The sequence below is a fragment of the Caretta caretta genome, chromosome 11 (assembly GCF_965140235.1).
Source record: "Caretta caretta isolate rCarCar2 chromosome 11, rCarCar1.hap1, whole genome shotgun sequence".
NCBI classification, from domain to species: domain Eukaryota; kingdom Metazoa; phylum Chordata; order Testudines; family Cheloniidae; genus Caretta; species Caretta caretta.
In genome coordinates, this window is record NC_134216.1 from 80,019,429 (window position 1) to 80,043,096 (window position 23,668).

A 23,668-nucleotide genomic window follows, 5' to 3' on the forward strand; every position below is an offset into this window, starting at 1 on the left:
GTGTCTGCGGTGGCATGGTGCTTCCCCGTGGCCACGGCGTGTCGCTTGCTGGGAGGGGAGGGAGGCTGGTGTGGCCCAGCAGGGTGTGCAGCACAGGGGGGCAGGCTCTGAACGGCCAGGCGCTTCCGAAGCTAGCCCCGAAGACAGGACAGGCCCTGTGCGTATGGCCAGTGTCGCAGCACAGCCATGCTGAGGCACCTGCCACGCGCGGGCGACCGTTTAATGCGAGTGCGCGTTCCCTTGGCCCTAACAGCACGGTGGGATTTCCTCCCAGTTCCCCAGGGACACGCTGCTAATTCCCCTGGGTTACAGAGGCTGGGGGTGGTTCCGTCACAGACGTGCCTGATAAATTAGGCCCTGGCGTTCCCGGCTGAAAGGGCCCCACTTGCAGCTGACTCTGCGGAGCTGTGCCGAGACAGACAAGGGGCTTCCTTTGGCAGCAGCCAGCCTCTCTTGGAGCAGTCGTGCGCATTCCTGTTCTTCTGACCATGAGTAGCTAACACCTCGCCTTCCAGCTGCCTGCTGAGCTTTCTCTGACTTCCCACCCTACCCCCTGCACTTGTGGAACCATCCCTGGGACTTCTCTCTAACACAGCGCCTGTCTCCCCGTGCCAGCCGTGACCTTTGACCAGCGTGTGTGTGGCCTCCCTGAGGTGGTGTGTGGGTTTTTTATCTTGTGAGTAGCCAAATCGGAGAGAGAAGTGTCATGCTCTATGTAAACATATCCCCATCGGCACACACTCTGCTGGGCCTGCAGCTGGGAACGTGCAGTTGCCATAACTGGCTGGGATTTACATTCGGGCCAGGCTCCAAAGACGGCTTGGTGAAGACTCAAATCTCTTTGCACACGGAGCGAGGCTGGAGACACCATGAGCACAAGCTCTCGTGATATTCCAGGGCTAGTTGGAAGAGAGTGCTGGATTGGACTGCTCCCCACCTACGCAGACCATGTGTCTGCTGCTCCCTCTGAAGGGGGAGGTTAGGGAGCAATTAGGCACCTAACTTGTAGCTGTGCCTTTGAAAACCAGCCCCCGGAAGTCGACCCCCTAATCCCCAGTTCTGTGAATCACTTCTCATACTGCTGTCTTTAGATTTCTGGTTCCAGCCCCAGTGCAGAGGTGCACTGTGTTGTTTCAGGTTTCAGAGGAGCAGCCGTGTTAGTCTGTATTCGCAAAAAGAAAAGGAGGACTCGTGGCACCTCAGAGACTAACCAATTTATTTCCACTGAATGCATCCGATGAAGTGAGCTGTGGCTCAGGAAAGCTTCTGCTCAAATAAATTGGTTAGTCTCTGAGGTGCCACGAGTCCTCCTTTCCTTTATGTTGTTTCAGACTTTTCCAAGGGTTCGGGTTTGGGCCGGTTGAATTTTGAGCCAGGATTTGTGGTGAATCCTTATCTTCCACGGAGCTACCGTAGTGCTGTGCCCCTCAGCTGGGCGTGGAGCACTGGGACCTCCCCCCGGGGGTTTTCAGGGAAGCTGTGTGAACTGGCCAGGCCGTTCTGGCAGCGCTGGGTAATGTGCATTGCGTTTGTGCGTGAGGATCCCACAGAGAGGGTTGTTACCCTGGCGTACTCTCTCCGCTGGACGCTGAACTCTTCTGTAAATGGGGCGGGGGACAGAAAGCCCAGTGTGTCAGTAACACAGAGACACCCCGCTCTGGCCAGGGGGTCCACGGCCAGCCAGCGCAGCCGGCAGAGGGCTAAGACAGCGGCATGGAGGAGCAGAAGCACTGCCTGCCATCCATGGGAAGAGCCCCCCTCCAGCTCAGGCTTTCCCTGCGTTTTGGCAGCATGCGTGTGGCTGTTTGAAATCACCAGCAGAGGCTTTGATAGGGCTAGAAGCATTGCGTAAATGCAGGGTAATACTCCGGTGATTTTGTCAGCATTATTAATAAAAGATTAGATGCTCCAGGAATTTGATCTCCTGCTGGGTAAGAGAGCATCACAGTGAGGTTTTTATTCTCATTTATAATGAATGAAGGCAACAAAGTGTAATGAAACAAGGCTGCCATTCATAGCCAGCGCGAGCCGGCCGGCATCTCAGGACCCAGCTGCTGGAGTGGGGAGCAAGCACTTCTCCTTGCGAAAAGGGCTAATGTTGTTCTGGGCTGTCCGAACAGGAGTGTTGTGTCCGACACGGGGGGCCATTGTCCCATGGACTCCGCCCTGGTGAGGCCTCAGCTGGAGGACAGCGGCCACTTGGTGAGAGATGGCCAGATAGGAGAGTCTGCGGGAGAACCACAAAAATGATCAAAGGTTTAGAAAACCTGACTATGAGAAGAGGTTAAATCACTGGGCATGTTCAGTCTTGGGTGGAGATGACTAAGGAGGGGCTTGATAAGTCTTCAAATACGTTAAGAGCTGTTATAAAGAGGACAGGGATCCATTGTTTCAGCCATGTCCACTGAAGGCAGGACAAGAACTAACGGGCTTAATCTGCAGTGCGGGGGATTTAGGATGGATAGTAGGAATAGTTTCGTGCTGGGACAGGCTTCCCAGGGAGGTTGGGGAATCCCCGTTGCTGGAGGTTTTTAAGAACAGGTTACACCTGTCAGGGATGGTCTCAGTTTACTTGGTCCTGCCTCAGCACAGGGGGCTGGACTTGAAGACTTCTCGAGACCCTTCCCCCCATATTTCTGAGATTTCTATCTGATGGGTCTGGTTATGGATCAGAAGCATGGTATGCCTACAAACAGAACTGCTGCAATTTCTGCCAGAATTGTGCATTCTCAGGAGCTGCTGGATTTTCCTAGGAAATGCCCAGAGACACTGTGCGGAGCAATTCTGCCTCCAGTAGGTGTTGTTTCTAGGAACTCTTCCCTTTAAATGGGATTTGTTTCCTGGAGAGATGCCACCTTCAAAGCTAATCCTTTCAGAAACTGAGTGTGAAGTACGTTTAGAGCAGGCCCAGCCTCTGCTCTGACCCCTCCCTGCCTGTGTTTGTAGCTTTGCAATCACACTTTAAAAAACAAATGTTTTCTATCCCTGCTGCTGTCAGTGACCCAGGTAAACAGGGGACAGTGACAGGGAAAGGGAGGAATTTACTGCTCACAAGGTGCTGTCCCATGTGCAACGTAAATACCCTGAGCACATGGAGATGTGTCCTCTCCTGGGGGACTGCAGCTTTTGATGTTCCTTTAACAATAGTGGATGTAGCAGTGCGATGGTCGCCTACACCCTGCGTGCGTGTTCAAGCTGACAAACTCCTACGGGGGCGCAATCTGCTCTTGCTGTTTGTTCCCCGCCCGAATTCCGAGTCCCGTCTGTGGAACGTGACGAATGATGGTTGTGTTACATCACGTTCTGGCCGGTGGCTCCGAGCAGCAAGCTGGGGGTCAGCTGTGTGGACAGCCCCTACTCCTCATTCATTGGAGGATGGGGGGTCGGCCTCTCTGCTGCACCCTCTGTTGCTCGGGTGGGCTGGCAGGAGAGGTGCACGTGGGGGTGTTACACAGCAGGGCTTCTCCCCTGCTCGCTAAGGACTCACTGCTGCGCCCACGGGCTCTTTGTGCAGTTCTGCTGATCAAATTTAGGTCAATAACCCACAGTTCCTTAGCTCCAGGGGCTCCCCCTTCAGTTCCCGGGCTCCTGCTGCCTCCTCGCCTGGGGGGGCTCTGGTGTCCCTTGCTCCCCGAGGCTCCCCACTCTGGGGGACTCGGGCTCCCCATTCCAGGGGGGTCTTGCAGCCCTCACTCCCTTGGGCTCCCTGTTCCCAGGGGACTCAGGGGCCTCTTGCTCCCTGTTCCTGGGGGACTCTGGCTCCCTGGGGCTCCCCTTTCCCAGGAGGGCTCTGGCTCCCCGGGGCACTGGCAGCGAGAGCCTCAGGTCCCCACTCTCTGCCCCTTCCCTGACTAGCTCTCAGCCTGATTCACCGAGGCTCTCCCTCGCCAGGTCTCCGTGGAGGCCCAAGTGCCCTTTTTTAAGCTCCAGGGGCATCAGCTGACCGGCCACAGATGCACTGGTTCCTCTTAAAGGGCCAGTGCTGGCTTGTGATGGGGGTTAGCCATAGGGGAAGGGGGCCCAGCTGCCCAGACAAGGCAGTGGGGTAATGGCCGGCGCAGCCCTCCTCTGTCTATTGGCATGCGCACGGCAATGGCCTTTGGAAGGCGTCCCCTGGTAAGCACATGGGGAGCTGGCAGCGTGGGTGCTCAGCACTTCTGGGCACCAAGCAGCCGCTGCCCCTAAGAGTGGAGGGGGATGAGCCACTTGGCTTCCCTCTCGGGAGAGCCCCGCTCAGCTGCGGGGGGCGATGGCTGAGCAGGAGCCAGTTGGAGCTGCTCCGGGGGAACGTACATCGTTTGTGGGCCAGGAGGGGAGATGAGGCAGAGCAGAGTACCAGGGAGAGGGAGCGGGAGCCAGCTCTGGGCAGGGAGGGGACAACAGAAAGGAATGACATGAAGGAATCCAGTCAAGTCAGCGATCCCTTGGAGCTCGAGGATGATTGTCCTCCGTAAAGTGATAGCTTGTTATTGCTGGTGGGTCCACAGGTGGCTGAGACCGAGCCAGGATCCACAGATCTTGTCACAGTTGGGCCAGACGTTTCCTGAGGGAAGGGGCTGGGCTGGATCACTGAGTCAGGACACAGCACGTTCTTCCCTCCTTTCCGTTTTCTCCCTTTGCTGTTGTCTTCGTTGGATCTTGAAATACTGGGATCCTTGCCACAAGTTCCTCTTCCATTTTGATTGGTAGAGGGTGTGGGGATCCCATGAGTTCATGGCAATATTGAACTTCTCTATGTTGGCTTTGAGGGTGTCTTTGAAGTGCTTGTCTTTGCCCGCCCTCATCTGTTGGCCATGGCTCAGTTGTGAGAACGTGACCTGCTTTGGGAGTCGATTGTCTGGCATTCAAAGAACATGAGCAGCCCAAGAGATCATAGTTTCCATGCTGGAGGTTTGGGCTTGGGACAGAACGCTGAGGTTAGTGCGTCAGTCGTCCCACTGGATTCGGGAGATGGTATCGTTTGAGAACCTGGCGGTGTCTGCTGTACGCGAGCCAGGTTTCGGAGCACAAAGGAATCCGGGGCAGAGGAGAGGCGGAACAAGGGAGGAGAACAGGAAGAATGTAGCAAAGCGAGGCAGAGAGATGGAGAGGAGGCCAGGAACTGCTGCCGCAGGAAGCTGCGGTGGGGCTGGGAGACCTAAGAGGGAAGTGGAAACGGCTTTCCCAGTGCAGGCCAGGGGGATGCTGTTGCTGGCATCTGGTACAGCCAGTGTTAAAGGGACTGTCTTGGGGGAGCAGCCCCCACTCCTCTGGCTGTGCTGCGAGCTCAAAACTTTGAGCAGGTCCCCCCCAAACCATTTTATTCTGGCTGTTTTGTGCCAGCAGCTGCCTTTCTGTCTCTGCCGGCCCCTGAGTGGAATAACCCCCTCACTCGCTGCAGCTGGCAGAGTGTGCAGCAGCTCTGCTCATGACCGAACCTGGGCTGGGACCCACAGCCCCTCTTGCGGGGTGGAGTCCCGGGACTGGAGATGGAGTTATTCTCGTCTGTGCTCAGGTGCTTTGGGGAGGCCACGCTCAGTGGCTCGAGTGACAGTTCCTTCCGTGCGGATTGTGCCGCTGGCTAATAGCCCGCACCCTTGGAAAACGTTCAGATCCTAAGAACAGACGTTTGCTTTGCTTCGTTGTGGTCCCCATTACTCCTCACTTTGCCCATTGAATTCCCTCATTGGGGGAACAGTCCCAGTACTCGCAGACATGAATCGAAGTCTGTCAGCTCACCAAGCTGTGCAGAGGTGGTTGGTTAATCTGTTCTCGTCAGCTAATCTCTCCAGCCCCGTAACCACTCCTGCGCCTCTCCTCCGAGTCCCCTCCCATTGGTAGCATCGCTCCGGCACTGCAGTATCCAGAAGGCGGCTCCCTGTTAACGAACCTCTCTCTTCACTGGCGAGTCAGCTCTCCAGAGCCCTTGGCGCCATTTCCTTAGCTCTCTCCTAGGTGGGCAGGACCCAGACGCTCTCTCCAGGAGGTCAGACCCTTGGTTAACCAGCTGCAAATCTTGCGTGTTCCTTGTGCTCCCAGCATCTGTATACAGGCAAGAGTACGCTCCTCCACCCATTCCTTCTCTTTTGCCCCAGTCAGGGAGCCAATGTTACCCACTGGACGTACATGCCCAGTATTTGAATTGGGATTTGATTGGTTCCCCCTTGAGTCTCTCTCTGCACTGCTCCCTGCTGAAGGCTCCCTTTAACTCTGACAGCAGGAGGCTGCCATTCCACCTGGCTGGATTAGACTCTCTCCAGGGAGTGAGGACCCATCCCAATGCTCCATGAATTCCAGACATGCACTCCTCCCCCTTCTGCACATGCTTCAGCTGGTCACCAGGGCTGGCTTCTGGCCTTTCTTCTCTCCCACATGGCACCAGGGAGCTGCCACCTGCAGTTCTCTGCACAGGCCCCTAAAGTCGCCTACGGTCCGCATAGGTGTGTCCTGGCTTTGTGTGTCAGACACCATGAGCACAAACCCTGGATGGTTCTCAGGCTTCACTGGGCCTCTCTGCTCACATCTCAGGAACATGGCGTGTATGGCCAGAAGGGGCCCCCAGGTCACCCAGTCTGACGAGCTGCCTGGCACTGGCCAGCAGCACCACCCAGCAACCGCAAGGAGACCTGACAAGTGACCCACACCCACACGCTACAGAGGATGGTGAAACCTGGAGGGTCCCTGCCAATCTGACCTGAGAGAAAATTCAGTCCCATCCCCACCTATGGCGATAAGCTAGACCCTGAGTATGGGAGCGAGAACCAGCCATCCAAGCACTGGGACAGAGAATGCTTGGCGCCAACTTGGAGCTCTGGCCAGTCCAGGCCAGTGACCTATCTCCAGCCATGGCCATCCCTGACGCTTCAGAGGAAGGAGATAAAAAACCGCCCAGAATACACTGGGAGGAAGAGCCCTTCCTGACCCCTGTCAGTGGCCGGCTGAAACCCTGAAGCATGAGCGTTAGGAACATAAGATATTACCCGGAAGTGAGCCCCAGGCTGCAGAGCCCTGCCCCCACTATCACAAGCAGCCCCGTCAGGCAGTTGCACGAAAAAATTGTCCAGTGCTCTTAAAAACGAATTACGTTGTTTGCCCCCAAAACTCGTAGTGGGAGGCTGCTCCAGAGCCTTCCCCCTCTGATGGTCTATGCCCAGCTCTCTGTTGTCCTCGCTACTTACTGAAACCGAGTCTAAAAGTGTGTCCTCTCTTGTTGGTTCTCATGGCCTGGTGCCAGGCGGTAGCACCTTGTGCCATCGTTCTACCCCTGTAGTCGGCCATCGGCAGTAACTAGGCAGAGCTTTTAAACAGACACAGGACTGCCTGTTCCAGTGCTTCCCCTTCCCGTCTGACGGCCGGCTCTCCTAGCTGAAGCTGTGGTTGCGTTTGTGCCCCGCTGTACGTGTGGGGAGAGCCTCCCGTTGCTTTAACGCCGAGAAGCTGGGCTGGCTCTGAACCGAAGTGGGCAGTGCAGGAGCGGACACAGCGAGGGGGGGACATGCTCCCTGGATAGCTATGCAGGGCAGCTGGGCCAGCCAACCCTCCCCTGCACGAACATCCCACATCGTTTGGGGTTGCCCAGCGCATATGCCACTGACCTGCCTGCCTCACTGGGGAGCCCTCTGATTCAGCCGGGAGCTCGGCACAATGGCTGTGGGAGACGTGAGCAGGCGGGGCAGGTAACTGGGTAGTTCACTCCAGAGCACCCAAGGGAGGGGGTTGCTGCAGTTTGACCCCTAGTTTAGTTACAAAGAGGAAGTGAGCCTGCTGCAGAGTACAGAACTGGAGCGGTGGTGGTGAGGAACTGCCTCCGCCTCCCATCCTGTGACCCGGGATTCCCCTCTCCCTGTGGCCGCAGGACATAGCCGACAGACCGCGCTGCGTGGGGCTCGTGGCTGGGCACATGCATGGCAGAGATTTGCCTCTGCCACCCTAGTGCGGACAGCTTCAGAATCGCTGGGCCCTTTGCCTCCCTTCGCCGTCCGGCACGTAAGAACAGCCAGACTGGGTCAGAGCAACAGTCTGTCTAGCCCGGTATCCCGTCCGCTGACAGCGGCCAGTGCCAGGTGCTTTTGGCAAAATGTTTTCCTTCTACAAAACTGTTCCCGTCTGTTCCTCTCTGCAGCCACGTGAGAGCGAAGGCAGAGCCCACCGACTTCAACCAAATGAAGCCGGCCCAGAAGCGCAGGCTCCTGTAAGTACCCAGCAAACAGAGTGAATGCATGAAAGAGCTGCCTTTGGCGATGCTCATGCACCTGTTCCCTGGGGACGCCCTGCCGCTCCCCGTGGCCATGTGGCTGCTCCCTGCGGCTGCTCCCCGTGGCCGTGCGGCTGCTCCCTGCGGCCGCTCCCCGTGGCCATGTGGCTGCTCCGTGCGGCCGCTCCCCGGGGACGCCCTGCCACTCCCCGTGGCCGTGCGGCTGCTCCCTGCGGCCGCTCCCCGTGGCCGTGTGGTTGGTCCCCCTGGCTGTGCGGCTGCCCTGCTAGGAGTCGGGTCTATCCAGGGCGTGGTTTTCCAGGTCTCCTAGTGCAGCGTCACACATTTAAGCCAAACCTGCTGTTGCATTCTGGGTGGTGGGTGGGCGTTCCTCGCCTGCCCCGGTTTGCCCTGCGGTGTGTCCTGGGGAGAACGGGCCCCTCGTGTCACGCCGACATGTCCCCAGGGCAGTCGGGTTTGGCAGCATCGGCACCCACCTTGCCCTGGTGTGAAGGACAGCCCCAATGCAGGGCATTGGAGCACTATGCTGGGGGGGCTCCGTGCAGAGGGCCGGCATGAGGCTGATGCCCCAGGGGAGCCCTCAGAACGGAGTGTGAGGGACCTGGGGAGAGTGGGGACTGGGGGCCACCGGCCTCTCCTTGGCCCCTTTTGTGTCTCCTGATGGAATCAGCCCATGTGTGCCTGAGGGACTGCTGGCCGTGGGCTGAGCCTTCTGCACGCCTTCCCTGGAGCCTGAGTGCCGACTGGCCAGGTGTCCTCCCATTCCCGCTGGCCGACTGTCGTGCCCTGGCACTAGCAGCTGCTGGGGGGTTGCGTGGCCAGGCCTTGGGGGAAAAGGAAGTGCCACGTGCTTGCTCTCCCGATGTGTCAGGTTCAGGGCCCATTTCTCACCAGAGAGAAGCTGGCAGAGCCTGGGGCCAGTGCTGACCACTTTAACTGTCCACTCTGGAGGCTAACGAGCAACTAAATTAAGAAATCCCATCAGTGGCTTGCAAGGAGCCCGCAGATGCAGCGAGCATTTAGTGCCCATCTGCACAGAGCAGCCAGGCTGTATCCTTGGCAGGAGCACGGACCATGTTAGCTGCTCTCAGCTGCACACGTCCCACATGCCGGCAGGCTGTTGCCGTGGCTGACGCTTCCTGACAATAGTTTTAGAAGAGGAACCTGTCACAGTTCTTGCTTTTGTGGAACATTTTAAATGATTCCAAAATCTTCAGGAGACTCCCCCAGTTCTCGCTATAGAGAAGGAAAAGTATCACTGGCCCCCACACCCTTTCGAGCTACACTTACAATTGTGCTCATTGCAAGCACTTACGGATGCCAATGCTGTGGTATCTGGAGTCACTTTACAAGGCTTACTGCCCCGTCGGCCCCATTCTGTCTGGTCGGCCCGGTGCCGGTGCGGAGGTGGGTGCGGCCCAGCCGGCCCTGCTCTGGCTGGTCAGTGTAATCTCTGCGCAGTCTCATGCAGAGTTCTCTTGCTTCTCTCAGACAGGAGGAGGTGGCCAGGTTTCACAAGGTCATCGCAAACCCCGTGTACAAAGCCAATCCCCTGGCCGCCATCAGTGAGCATCTCTGCAAGCGACTGAAACAGGAGGCGGGAAACGCTATCTGACAACTCAGCGAGGCCTGCATGAGCCTAGTGCGGACGAGGGCAGCTAGACCCCGCCATGGGCTCCTTGAAAACAGTCCAGCTGGGTATGAAATCCAGCAGTCCTGTTTTCTGTCAGCAGGACGAATGCAACAAGCTCTGGACAGTGGCAGCTGTTTCTTGGCCGGGAGCCCACAGAAGGCAGCGTCGCATGCGGTGAAATGTAACATCTTCTCCCTCCCTGGTGAAAGGCACCTTTATGTTTTATGTTGCTTTGACTGTCAAGAGGGGTTGAACCTGTTTTTTGCTGCTTCCCACTTTATTCCCACCGAATAAAGAAACCCTCCAGTAACCTGCAGTGATGGTCCAGACGGCATGTTACGGGATACTGCAGGCCATTTGTGCAGAGATTTATATAAATGTCAGCGCTGCTGTTTAAAGAGACACTTAGTATGTTATTAACTTGGAAATAAACCCACTTTGACATTGGTCTCACTGAGTTTGTCTGCATTGTGTTTTGGCATTAGGGTTAGTATGAAGCCATTACTGTATCCAATTACAAAGAGCAGATCAGTTAAACAACCCCCCCCCCCCCCCCCCCAAGCCTGTGTTTCTACAGGCAAACCCACTAAACTGACGCTGCAGTGTATGAATGAGAGGAGCTGCACCCCCCTTTGGAAGGGTTGCATATCTGACTTTCAACAAGCAAGAACTTATCTTTGAGCAGCCCGGAACCCCTGTCATTTCAAATGGGGACGCTGCTGCCTTCAGGCCAGCAGTGCATTCTCCACCCAGCCTGCCGTCTGGGAAGGATCACTAAGAACCTGAAGACGAGCTGCACTGGGGAGAGCTGACCAGAAGTTCTGAAAAGATGGCAAAGCATTCAAAAAACTCCTCTGAAAATTCTTTGTATTGCAGCAATATTGAGCATTGTTATTTAGCAGCCAGCAGGATGGATGTTGGTGCCAGAGTTCTTCAGCTTCTTAACTCCTGGGACTTCCCAGTCAAGCACATGCTAAATTAGGAAGCTATCCATAGCTAGGGCCAAACTGTCACCTACATTGAGCTTGGGTCCAGGAGTGCATCCAGGCCTGCCCCACACACAATGGGAAACTGCGTGCAAACTTCCTTGATTTGTGCAGTTTTTGAGGAGGAACCTTAGCATCTGTATTTTTTCCTTTTTCATAAGGAAAGTCTTTTATAAGCTGGGAAATGTGGCCTAGGTCTTCAGCATTGAAAGGGTTAATGCTTTGAGTAACTAGACTGACATAAAACAAATTGAAAATGGTCAGATCCCTGGTAGATGCTGTGACCTGCAAGGAACTTGGTGCGTGCTGCTCTGCAGAGAGCTCTGGGCTGGTCTGCACTGCACAGGTAGGTGACATACGGCAGCTTATGTCGACCTAATTACGTCCGTGTACCCACTACAGCCTTCCTCCCGCTGATGTAAGTGCCTGCTACACCGATGACATAACTCCACCTCCACGAGAGGCGTAGGGCTTATGTCGGTGTAGTAAGGGCGACGCAGGGCCTGTGTAGTGCTGGGCAGTGGGACCTTGCTCCTGGCTGGGAGCCATGAAATTGACAAGGCTTCCCGGCTCCTGGTGGGGAGCGGGCAGGGGGCCAAGAAGCCAGAGCAGCTGGACCCGCTCCCTAGGGGCGAGAAGCCCTGGGCGGCTTCCCCTGGCTCCCAGCAGGGAACGGGGAGTGGAAGGGGTGGGCAGCCCACCCGGATCCTGTGGGGCAGCTGGGCTCCCGGAGCTGCCAGTGGAGATGAGACCGGCTGAGCTGAGAGACCCGTTAGGTGAGGGGAAGTGCTCCTGGAGAGGACGCGCCCCACACACTGACTCACATGTCTAGTGTGGACATAGCTGCCATGTGCGCTGCTCTGCGCCTAAGGGAGTTCATCCTGCACTGTAGCGTAGCATCCCGCCACCTGGCCACTGCTCTGCACAGGCTCTGTTCTGTGCTGCCCGACGGGGGTGAGAGGTAACTAAAGCCCAGCTCGGCTTCTTATACAATTGGTTATGAAATCAGGGAAAGCTGGCGACGAGATTGTTGGGTTCCAAGAGCTCAGGGATCTTAGGCTGCTGCTGAGGTCACAGTTTCACGTGGTGACAACCTGAGCGTTGCTGCAGGAAATGCTCATGATTGATCTTGTCAGCAATGCACTTTCATTGGGTACTTATAGTAAGAGGAGATTGTCACGCCTTCCTGGACAGCAGGGGCCGTGGGGGGAAGGTTCTGGGCAACTACAGGAGGGGCCAGCTTGAGCAAATAAACCTCCCTATGACAACTCTTACCCCTGTCAGGTGGGACTATGATTGTGTGGTATCCAATGCAAATTTTGTCACGTCAGGTGTCTGTAGAAGGCTCATGATGCACTGAGCATTGTTGTTATAGTGATGTTAGAGGTTTTAATTTCACGTATATAGTTATGAGGCTGAAAATGTGTCCTCATGACTTAAAACAAGCCCAGGCAAAACTCTCCAAGAGCAGAGAGGCAGTTCACATCTCATCAGGGCAGGTATGGGACAAACCCAGCCCAGCCTCACAGGAACAAAGGCTGTTGGCCTAGGCAGCAGCAAAGGATCTGTTGGACTCTCGAGTGAGTCACCTCCCTTCCCCCCTTCCCTTGGTCAGTTTGGGACTGCGATGACTGTAATGCTCTCCTGACTCTGAAGTGGGGGTCGCAAAGCCAAGAGGGAAGAAAGAACAAGATAAAAGGGAGAGACATTTGCCAGTCTCTTCTTTTCTCTCTTGCACCTACATCTACAGACACCACCACCAAGCGACTGAAGCGCTGATCAAAGGGGAGAGCCTGGCTGAAGGGCAACCAGCCAGCCAGTAGTGAGAAGCATCTAAGGGTATGTCTACAACTATGGAATTAGGTTGAATTTATAGAAGTCGATTTTTTAGGAAGCAATTTTATACAGTCAATTGTGTGTGTCCCCACAAAGTGCATTAAGTCGGTGGAGTGTGTCCACAGTACCGAGGCTAGCGTCGACTTTTGGAGCGTTGCACTGTGAGTAATTATCCCACAGTTCCCGCAGTCTCCGCTGCCCATTGGAATTCTGGGTTAAGCTCCCAATGCCTGTTGGGGCAAAAACATTCTCGTGGGTGGTTTTGGGTACATGTTGTCAGTCATAGAATCGTAGAATCACTGAATATCCGGGCTGGAAGGGACCTCAGGAGGTCATCTAGTCCAACCCCCTGCTCAAAGCAGGACCGATCCCCTACTAAATCATCCCAGCCAGGGGTTTGTCAAGCCGGGCCTTAAAAACTTCTATGGAAGGAGGGCAGTCGCCCCTCCCTCTGTGAAAGCAACGGCAGACAATCGTTTCGCGCCTTTTTTCCATGTGGACGCCGTACTGCTTTCAGCGGATGGTGCAGTAGGACTGCAAACCGCCTTCATCAAACCACTGCTTCTGCTGCAACTCTGCTCTCCTGCTTTTGTCTCGCCATACCATGGCAAGCGTGCAGCCCGCCCAGCTCAACTCAGCTCACCGACACTGCCGCTGTTGTGTCCTGGTGCTGCTGGCAAAGAACCAACTTCTGCGCCCCACTACTTCCTCAAGCCCAGTAACTTTGCTAATGCCACAGTTTGGCAAGATCTGCTCTCCTCTATTCAATCCTTCTCGAAAGAAGACCCGCTTGCCTAAGGGACACAGTCTACGCCATTGGGGGCTAAGATGCACACTACAGTGTGGGAGGGTACAACATACTCTGGCAAGCATATATATATGCCCCCAAGGCTGGAGACGTTACAGCTGTGCTATGACCCTCTATTGGCAGGGCACTTTGGCTGCTGAAAAGACTTCCCGTGTGGTGGCCCATTTTTTGTCTGGTGGCTCCACATGTGGGCTGAGATCCAAGCATATGAGGACTCCTGTGAGTGCTATGCACATACCAAGACACCCCAAACGAGACCCCTTGGCACCTTAGTACCCTTGGAGACTCCAGCTGGGCTTTGTCTGCCACCAGCCTAGACTTTATTGTGGAACTCCCAACGTCTGTGGGCCACACCATAGTCTTAACGGTTGTGGAGTGCCTGACCAAAATGGCGCACTTCATTTCATACAACCAGCTGCCCTCTGCTGAGGCAACCACCCACTCCTCTTTCACAACATAGTCCGGCTCCAGAGACTCCCACATCACACAGTTTCCTATCAAGGCCTACAGTTTACCTCTCACTTCTGGAGCAAAGTGTTTAGGCTACTGGACATCTGCATATCCATCTCCACTGCATACCACCCCCAAACAGCTGGACAAACTGAATGGGTGAACCAAGCACTGAAGCAGTACTTGAGGTGTTTTGTAAATTATCATCAAGATAACTGGTCCACACTCCTGCCATATGCAGAGTTTTCTTACAACACTGACCATGCCTCCATGGGTCAGAGCCCTTTCTTCACTAATTACGAGTTCAACCCCCTTTCTGCCAATGTTACCAGCAGCGTCCCTGAACCCTGCCACCACCAGCTGGTTCAATGGATCCATCTCATTCAGGAAGAGCTCAAGAACCACCTAGAAGAGGTGAAGAAGGCCCACAAAAGACATGCAGACCATTGGCAACAAGAAGCTCCAGTATTTACGGTAGGCCTGGCTTGCCAAACACCTCCAGACCAGTGACCTTCCTGCAAATTGGACCACCGTACCTGGGACCTTTCCCAATATGCCAGCAGATTAACCCAGTCATCTTCAAACACTAGCTTCCCCAGTCCCACAAAATATACCCAGTTTTCCTTGTCTCCCTTCTGAAGCCCTAGACTGGGAACCCCTTCCCTGACTGAACCACACTGCCCCCTCCTCCTGTCGAAAGCCAGTGTCATGAGGAATATGAAATTCATGCCATCCTCAACTCCCGATGGGCATACGGCCGTCTGTACTACCTGGTGGACTGGGAAGGCTACGACCTTGAAGAATGCACGTGGGAGTCTGCCTCCCACGTCCACACCGAATGGAATTCCACCAGACAAGCCTGGGCCAGCGCCTCCCCAGAGGGGGGCCTGAAGCATGCCAGGGGTGAGATGATGTTAGAATCTCTAGGTCTAGAACCTGGGGCCATGGGGGTTCTGGGCCACTAATGCCTCCGATTTGCCACGGCAGGCTTAGGCTGGGCTCCCATGGGAGGACCCTGTGGGGCTGGGCTCGGCAAGAAGTACCACCCAGCAGGACTGGAGTGGTGGCCCCTCACAACCCCCTGATTGGCCAATAGCAGGATATAAACCAGGAAGCCATGCAGGCTTCTCTGAACCACACTACAGACTGCCTCTGCTCCAGACCTGCTTATGATAGTCCCTAGACTCCAGCTTCTGACCCTGGTTTGTCCTCAACTTTGCTATTTGATTACTGTCTGTAACTTGGTACCCAGCCCTGATCTCCTGGTAACCTGGCCCTGCATGCCTCCTGCTGTCTAACTCTCAGCTTGCCCTCTGGCCTGTCTCTGACTCTGACTTCCTGGTACCTGACTTGGCCTGACTCCCGACTCTTCCTCCGACCCCTCGGTCTGCCCACCCCCATCCTGGTCTTAACAACTACCAAGCAGCCATCACTTCCTCTTTCCTGCACGCCCAGTGATGGATCCTGCAGGATGCTATGACTGCACTGTACCACTGGGACACGATAAAACGATCCCAGGTCAGCATCGTGAGCCTTGGCGAGCCATGCCTTGGGGGACCTCCCTTTGCTCACCTACCATGTCTGTGCGGCTTGTTCTCCTGCTGCTCTTCCAGTTAATGGCACTTCCTTTTCGGTGCAGTCACTGGGCTTAATGACCGGATGATGAGGTGTCTGCGGAGAAAAATTTGCCTGGCGGCTCAGTCTGCACTGTCTGGAACGCTCACAAGGTTGTAATGTTCCCACGACAGTCTCCTGGACCACGGGATTATTAATAACACCAAGGGCCTCAGGGCAGCAGGAAACACAGTTTGTATTTTGAATACGAAGTTGTATTTAACTGTCTCCGTTTCCTTCCTCTCTGAGTGTCTGACATGCCCCTGGGTTGGGAATGCCTAGTAAGGCAAGGCTATGGCTGGCAGGCCAGGCCTTGCTGCTCTTTGTAACGTGGGCATTGTGAAGCGTTCCGCTCAGGGCAGCCGGGCACCCTGGCCCAGGCTGGGGGCCAGACTGCTGTCTGGAACTCCAGCCTACCTCCTTGGAGCAGCCCCACGACCATGGGGCAGGCCAAGTAGCGCAAGCGGAAGCCACTCAGCAAGTCAGGCCCCCCTGCAGGCAGGTGCTGCCCGGCAGCAGAATTTGGATGCTTACCTACCTTACGCAGCTGTAGGGAGCAGCCTCTTGGGACATGTCTACACAGCCTTCGGAGCCTGCGTGAGCGAGCTCCCTCGCCTGGGTCGACAGCAGGCCTCGGGATAGCGCTCTAAAAATAGCAGTGTAGACAGCCCTCCCGGCTTCTCAGCCTGAGTGGCAACTTCACAGCGCGCTCTATGCCGCTATCTTTGGCGCGCTAGTGTGAGCCCCATTAGCCCAAGTCTGCCAACCCGGGCTGGGAGACTTGCTCCCACAAGCTTCAAAACGCTGTGTAGACGTACCCTGAGTGACCCCCTGAATCCACCTCCCCAGCAGGCTCTGTAATGGATCCTTCCCACCAGCCCCCTACTTGGTGATGTCCTCTCCTTCCCAGAAAAGGGTGATGGCCTGTTAACCCAGTCCAGTCTTTGAAGGGTGGGCCCATTCCCCACACTGGTCTCTCTTGAGGGCATACTTCCCCACACACACCCAGCTTCCCTTCTCTTGCCATTCAAACATGAGAAAAACAAGCCAAAATGGTCTGTGTCAACCCTACCTGCTGCTTGGGTATGGTCAGCTTGTCCGAGAACCCGCAGACTGTACCAGGTGACTTCAAGCCACTCATCGGTGATACAAAGTGAGATCTGCTCTGACGCTTTTGCTGATTTTGAGATAGTGTCATAAGTCACAGGCTGTACAATGGTGACATTAAGCTGATGCAAAGAATTTTGCACACGGCATGTTTTCCGCCACTCCAGGAACCCCAAATGGGGCAAGTATCAAGTGCTTTGACTTTCACAATGACTCTTTGTCAAACAAACAGCAGCTCTAAGTAATTTTGTTCCATAGTTAAGTAAATATACATTTTCCGATTAAAATCAAATAAACAGGAAAAAAAAACAAAAAAACCCAAACCCCAGAACAGAATATCAAACTTCTCCAGGAGAGTTAAATGGTATTAAGAATGGATTTATGTCTCTGCTTCTAAGTGCTTGAGGATTTTCTTAATATGAAATAGGACATATAAAAATATAATCCACGGATTTGCCTCTGCTTAAACAATCATCTCAGAGCAATAACGGGTGAGTCTGTATTCAACATTCACTTGTACTACACTCTGTCTGAACTGGCTGCAGTGAGAATGTGAGGAGTACCCGGTATGTTACAGACCACTCTATGTATCAACTGTGTGGAAAATCTTCTCCACACAGTTGCTAAAATTGCATTTGCTGTCTGACTCTGCCATCATTGTCTGTAAGTAGGAGATGGTTGTGGTATATAACCAAGGGGACAGGTCCCTGATAAAGAGCAATCTGACTCCCTGGGTAAGCTGGGTGCAATCAAACAACATGCATTATTTAATCATGCTAAATGTAAGATTGTACAATGAGGAGCAAAGAATGTAGGCCATGCTTGTAGGATGGGGATTGTCTGCTGGAAAGCACTTATGGGTGATGGTAGATAAGCAAGTGACTGTGAGCTCCCAGTGAGATGCTGTGGCAAAAGGGGCCAGCATGACCCTTGGCTGTATAAACCGGTGATTATCGAGTAGGTGCAGGGAGGTGCTATTCCCTCTGCATCTGGAATGGGTGAGACCGTTACTGAAATACTGGGCCCGATTTTGGTGTCCATGCTTTTAAAAGCATTTTATGCACTGGCACCTGACAAATCTACTTGGGAGGTGTTTTGTTCAGTAGGAGGTAAGAGTAATGAACTGTGTCTAGCTTAGGGTTGATCAGTCTAAGTAACTGTAACAGTTTGCATGACTGATCTCATTTATCAACTGCCCCAAGCAGTGCAGGAAGCAGTAACAAAGAAAACAATCATAACAGGAAGTGTCTCTAATGAGAACAAATGTCACCGTGTACGTGAGCCAATAAGGTGAAGGGTAAATCACGCCAGCGTATTTGTCTGCAGGAAGATGGCTGAGGGAACAGATAAACTTTCCAATCCAATGCACATATCCCTTTTCCCCACACTAAATTAAAATAATTGAGATAGGATTAAACTGAAACGTTTATGCAGATACCCTGATCTCATGGTAAATGATATGCAGAAATTTGTATCTTTATTTAAATTTAATTTGTATCTTTATTTACTTATTTCCTCTTTTTTTGTTTTTGTTTTGATCGGGTGTTATTTTGGGATATCTAAGGGATTGGAGTTAACATGCAAAGTGCATGGGGGAAAAACAGCAGCACACCAGCCACTTGGAAACTGCTGGCTTTCGCGTCCACCCTTCCTTCAGGCAGGATGTTTACCAACAGCAGGAAGTAAAAAAAGGGAGTTTATTGTGTTTAAAGCTGAAAGAAAGTGCAACATGGCCAACTACAACCTTACTTTGGCTCAGAGATGCAGTTTCTCCAACTCTCCTGATTGTATTGCTGGTCTTGTGATATTTGGTATTTTTCTTAAAGCCCCAGCTCCTGGAGTCATGAGAATATATCACTAGGAGGGTGGTGAAGCACTGGAATGGGTTACCTAGGGAGGTGGTGGAATCTCCTTCCTTAGAGGTTTTTAAGGCCCAGCTTGACAAAGCCCTGGCTGGGATGATTTAGTTGGGGATTGGTCCTGCTTTGAGCAGGGGGTTGGACTAGATGACCTCCTGAGGTCCCTTCCAACCCTGATATTCTATGATTCTATGTACGGCTCTCAGTTTTCATTAATAATGCTAAAGTAAGTTTCTAGCCCTCTTTGTGGAAAAAAGCTTGGAACTGGGACCCAAGTATGCACTAACCGCTCCGAAACGAGAAGGAAATGAAAATAAACCCAAAATGTAATTTCAAAAAATAATCTCATGAATTTTATGCCAATCTCACGATTTTTTTTTCTAGGCCTGACTCATGATTTTTGACTGGGTGGAGTTGATGATACTGTAGCGGTGTCTGCTGGAGCTTTGCCACAAGCCCTGTGTAATGGGAAGCACTTAGCTGTTTAATGTTTTCTTTTGGAGAGCACTGAGAGGCTGCTTCCTCCTTGAGGAAAGGGGTAGGTGGAGTCCCAGTGGAACTGATGATTTCAATGCTGCTGAGGTGTAATGGAACTGAACAGACTCTGAGTATGTCTGCTGTGGTGCCTATAACCTTGGACAGGGGAATCTTTATTATTTTGGTAAAACAAAATAAACAGCTGCATTACCACAGGGGCAGACCTGGTGCCAGACTCAGTCACAACTTGCAACTTGCATCTTGACTTCCCCTGGCCCAGGGCAGGAAGCGGGGAGAAAGAACCTCGTGTTAACCCATTCCCCACCCCTGGCTGCAGGTGGGGGAACATAACAGCCCTGCAGAGTTTGTTCTTCCCTCCACACTGCTACCCATGGAGGCTAGCCATGCACCCCCTTGCATGGACGTTCAGCACAGGCTTAGTGTCCGTATCTCCCAAATCATCTCTGGGGAGGTTTCTGTCACAGTCGGCTCTGAGATGTCCCTGTTTGCTCACCAGGCTGGAAAGCTCGCCAGGCAGGGAGAGACCCTGCTCAAGCAGGGAACAGATGGAGCGGCCCTCAAGGACTGCATCCCTCAGGTAATGAATGAGTGAGGGTGATGGGACTGAGTGGGAAGCATCCCAGGAGATGCTGCAGCTATTAAGGGAGCCGTACGTAGCTGCTACTGACAAGGTTGCTGTGTTGGGACCTGGAGTAGGGGCCGGCCCAGGTTACCGCACTGGCCAGACTTGTTCCTGGGACAAGACTCGTTACTAAAAGCCCGTCTCAGAGAAGGGCCAACCACTGGTTGAACTTTGTTACCCCAGAAGGGGTTTGTCCATTCATCTCTTAGCTGTGGGACTTGACTGGAAGGCTGAGCCGTAGACTCCCCAAGCGAGGTCAATGGGGCATCAGGAGCAGGGAAAGAGACCGCAGCATCACCCGCAGCTGACAAGCAGTGCTCTCAAGGGTTGCCCCATCACGTGCCCCTAGACACATCCACCTGCAAGTCCACTGAACATCTGCTGGGCACTTTGTGTCCATCCCAGATCTACCGTGGTGCCTGCAAGCCAACAAAGAGCTTTAGACAACGAGCTCGTTTTCTCTGGAGCCCATCAGTGCTGGGAGGCAGGGCTGCAAAGGCGGCGAGCGGCTGGCTCGCCAACAGGCTCCCAGACGTATGCAGCAGCATCATTTCAAGGCTCCTTTCCCTCGGCTTGCCCTGCTGCTGCCCCGCTGAATAACGGGGTGCCCCTGTAGCCAGCTCTGCCCTGGCTAAATCCTCGGCAGCCTCCGATTAACACTGGGGTCAGCGTTCTCCAGTGGGCCTCGCAAGAGAAATCTTCCCTCCTCCAGAAGGGAGCTCCAGCGACAAGGCGAGCAGGCAGAAATCTTGCTGCTGGCCTGAAATGGTGCTGACAGATTCCTCCCTCTTCTGAAAGCCCGCCGACTGCGAGCTGTGAACGGGACAAGCACGCCCTGCTGTTTCCTCCCACGGTCCCAGGGCATACACCTCTGTCTTCCCCTGTTGACATTAGCCAGGGATTGGATGTCCCCGGCTCATAAATCAGCCAGTGTGGGCCAGAGACTCGTGGGGGGCTCTGCAGAATTCAGCCGCCTGTGTTGGTCGAAACAAGCTCTGGCTGCACCCAGAGCACTTGCTCCTGTCTAGACACCTGGCATCACCGCAGCAGGAGGCCAGTGGTTGTGGGGGAGGGGGGGGGGGCACTGCACAGGTGCTTCTGTCCAGGGGGAGAGAGAAGCTAATGGCCAAGCAAAGGAACGTCACGGATGCTATTTCCAGACAAGTGTCTGTGGAAAGGGCCGGGTGTTCTTCTACATCAAAGGAGACACATGTCCCCTGAACACGGCTGGGTTTGACAGAGAAAAACCGTGCGGATAGCTCCTGGAGGGTGCGTTTACCCCCGCTCCCCTTCCCTTCTGAGTGGGGTAATGCTGGACTTACCTTTGCAGTTCAATCCACCGTGACGCTGGTGTGAAAGATCAGGAGAAAAGACCCAGGCTTACTGTGGGCTCTTGGTACACGGCCCTGCTTCACGTTGGTTTGAAGCGGGTTCCTGGAGGTGGCCAGGAGCAATGTGTGACTTCAGCTGCGGGGGGAACTAGAGGTAGGACGGAGCTGTGCTGGGGCACCTCGGGAAGCAGCTCCTGTGGCATGTGAACCCCCCGTTCATGCCAAGCCCCCAGGGTCTTCTAGTTGTGAAGAGAACGTTCCGCATACGACACAATGCCGGGTTCGCGTCCCGAGCCCCTGGGCGCCAACGTGAAAGACCCACTCCCGGGGGGGGAGCTAACCCCCTCCTCACTGGTGCTGCTGCTAGTGACAACATTTGTAACAGCAACACCCTTTGCTGTTGTCATCTTGCCGAAAGCGTCCAGGTTCTGTGGGGCTGCAGGCCACGGGCTGAGTTTGGCTCTAGCTGGGATGCATCAACACGGGGCCATTTCCTCCATGTTGGAGTTGCCTCATCCAGTTTGGGGGAAAGCCCCAAAGGACCTTCCCAGAGACGCTGCTCCCTGCACATTGTCCCCGGGCCTCGGCCTGACTGTGTAGCAGGCCAAAGGCGAGGCAGTAGGGCGACGGGCTGCAGCGTCCCCAGGGAGTGGCTGATCCCAGTTCAGTCACACCTATTCCCTGAGCCCAGAGCATCTGTCAGCCCAGCGCTGGGGCCAGCTGCATGGGTGCCAACTCTGTGGGTGCTCCGGGGCTGGAGCCCCCACGGGGGAGAAAACTGTGGATGCTCAGCACCCACCGGCTGCCCCACGGATCAGTGCCTCCCTCCCCCCGCCCCGCATGCTGGCGGCCTTGCTGATCAGCTCCTCCCCCGCGCCCTGGGGCTCAGCTGTCCCGCGGTGTGCAGGAGGCCCTGGGCGGGAGGGGGAAGAGCAGGGGCAGGAAGAGGCAGGGTGGGGGGTTGGGAGAAGGAGTGGAGTGGGGGCAGGGCCTGGGGCAGAGGGGGGGTCAAGCACCCCCTGGGAACAGAGGAAGCCGGCACCTATGGCCAGCTGCCCTAAGGGGAGAGGTGCAGCTAGGCACCTAGTGCAATTTTCAGAAATGCAGGTAGGTGCCTGGCTGCCATTGGTTTCCCAGTGAGCCCCATGAGAGTGACCAAGCGGCCACTCCGTTCCAGCAGAGCAAACCTCCCGTGGGCAGGGCTATCAGCACGGGTGTCCTGTGCTCACAGGCTGCCTGGCCTGCCAAGAGCTGCCCTGTGCCCAGTGTGTCTGGCTCTGTCTCTGTTCCTGTGGTCCCTCTGTATCTCTGGGCCCAGCACCCCCGCCATGCCCTGCCAGTCAGTATTAGACCATGCATGTGCCTCTGGTGCGACTAAGGACCCTCTTCAGGTAACCCCAATCTTGAATTGTCTGTGATGCTGTCCTGCATTGCCAGGAGCACCGTCCCAGGGCTGGGGTGCCTAGCGGGCACCTGGAATCAGGCTCGTTCCAGCGACACACACCAATTGCCAGTTAGCACATTTAACGCCTGACCTTCCTATCGTCCTGGGGAAGCAGCACAACAAACCCCACAGACTTCACCTGCCTCCCGGAGAGAGGCTGAGTCTTCCCTGGAACTGTGGGAAGGCCTACGAGAGCCTAGAATCGTAGACTCTCAGGGTTGGAAGGGACCTCAGGAGGTCATCTAGTCCCACCCCCTGCTCAATCCCCAATATTTGCCCCACATCCCTAAATGGCCCCCTCAAGGATTGAACTCACAACCCTGGGTTTAGCAGGCCAGTGCTCAAACTACTGAGCTATCTTTCCCCGCCATGGGCCCCAAGTCCTGTTCTAAAGTCCCTGACATCTGCTGGGGCCCTGTTTGGCCTGGCTTGGGAATCAGGCCTTCTGTGGACAGGCGCCAGGGCATTGCCAAGAAGAGGGGCATGGTTAGAGAAGTCAGAGTGTTCTGTGAAAGGCCAAGGGGGGTCTTGTGAAGTAGGATTCCTGGTGCCTCCCATGACAGCTGGTAAAAACCCATGAACACATTTATATTAGATACATAAACCTCCAAGGGCTGCGGGCTGTTCGTCTCAGATGGCTTGTGGGCGTTTGGGCATCTAGCCGTTCCTTGTTTTCTGTTCTAACATTGTGGGTGTGAGGTCTAGTGTGTCTCAGGCGGGGTGTTAACATGGGTGTGAACTATCAGAGAGGTAGCTGTGTTAGTCTTTAAGGTGACACCGGACTCCTCGTTGTTTTTATGGGTGTGAACGCGCTCCCGACATCCCTGTCTGCGTAGCGAACGCGGTCCCTGCTGCTGGGCCAGAGGACCTTTGCCTGTCAACCTGCCTTCACCGGCAGGCTTAGCCAAGCCTCCATGGGTCAGGGTGTTCCTTGGCCCGAGGCTGGGCCAGCCTTGCCCTGATGGCTGCAGTGGGTGGGGATGGGGCTGCTCTACCTAACAGTCATGGCCTCGCTTCTCTTGTCTCTTTTCTTGGTGTCTGGCTGGTAGGGTGACCACATGTCCCGATTTTATAGGGACAGTCCTGGTTTTGGGGTCTTTGTCTTATATAGGCTCCTGTTACCCCACACCCCCGTCCCGATTTTTCACACTTGCTGGCTGGTCACCCTGCTGGCTGGTCAACTGAACAAACCACAGGAGTGTAGGGGGGGCTGAGGACAGCCTGGCTCAGACCTCATTACTAACATTGTAATTAACTTATCAGTCATTCCCTCAGAGCCCCACAAA

General features: G+C 54.6%; 1 protein-coding gene and 1 long non-coding RNA gene across 6 annotated transcripts in view; one reads left to right on the forward strand and one right to left on the reverse strand.

Annotated features, from left to right (window-relative positions):
* The window catches only part of SLX9 (SLX9 ribosome biogenesis factor), a 111,260-nt gene extending 100,984 nt beyond the window's left edge, over positions 1-10,276 (forward strand). For all 4 annotated transcript variants that reach the window (XM_048869038.2, XM_048869037.2, XM_075118200.1 and 1 more), the window contains 2 exons: positions 8,102-8,170; positions 9,686-10,276. In XM_048869038.2, the coding sequence (XP_048724995.1) occupies positions 8,102-8,170; positions 9,686-9,809 (193 nt within the window). In that variant the 3' untranslated portion in view covers positions 9,810-10,276. The remainder of the gene's footprint in view (positions 1-8,101; positions 8,171-9,685) is intronic.
* Positions 1,933-16,680, reverse strand: LOC142068595 (uncharacterized). 2 transcript variants are annotated; one of them, XR_012664479.1, is made up of 3 exons: positions 16,594-16,680; positions 15,484-15,578; positions 1,933-2,227 (listed from the first exon to the last, which is right to left on the reverse strand). It is a non-coding gene; the product is annotated as an uncharacterized LOC142068595 (long non-coding RNA). The 2 variants fall into 2 exon arrangements; XR_012664478.1 differs by lacking the exon at positions 16,594-16,680 and having other exon boundaries at positions 15,484-15,651.
* Between the last annotated feature and the right edge of the window lie 6,988 nt (positions 16,681-23,668).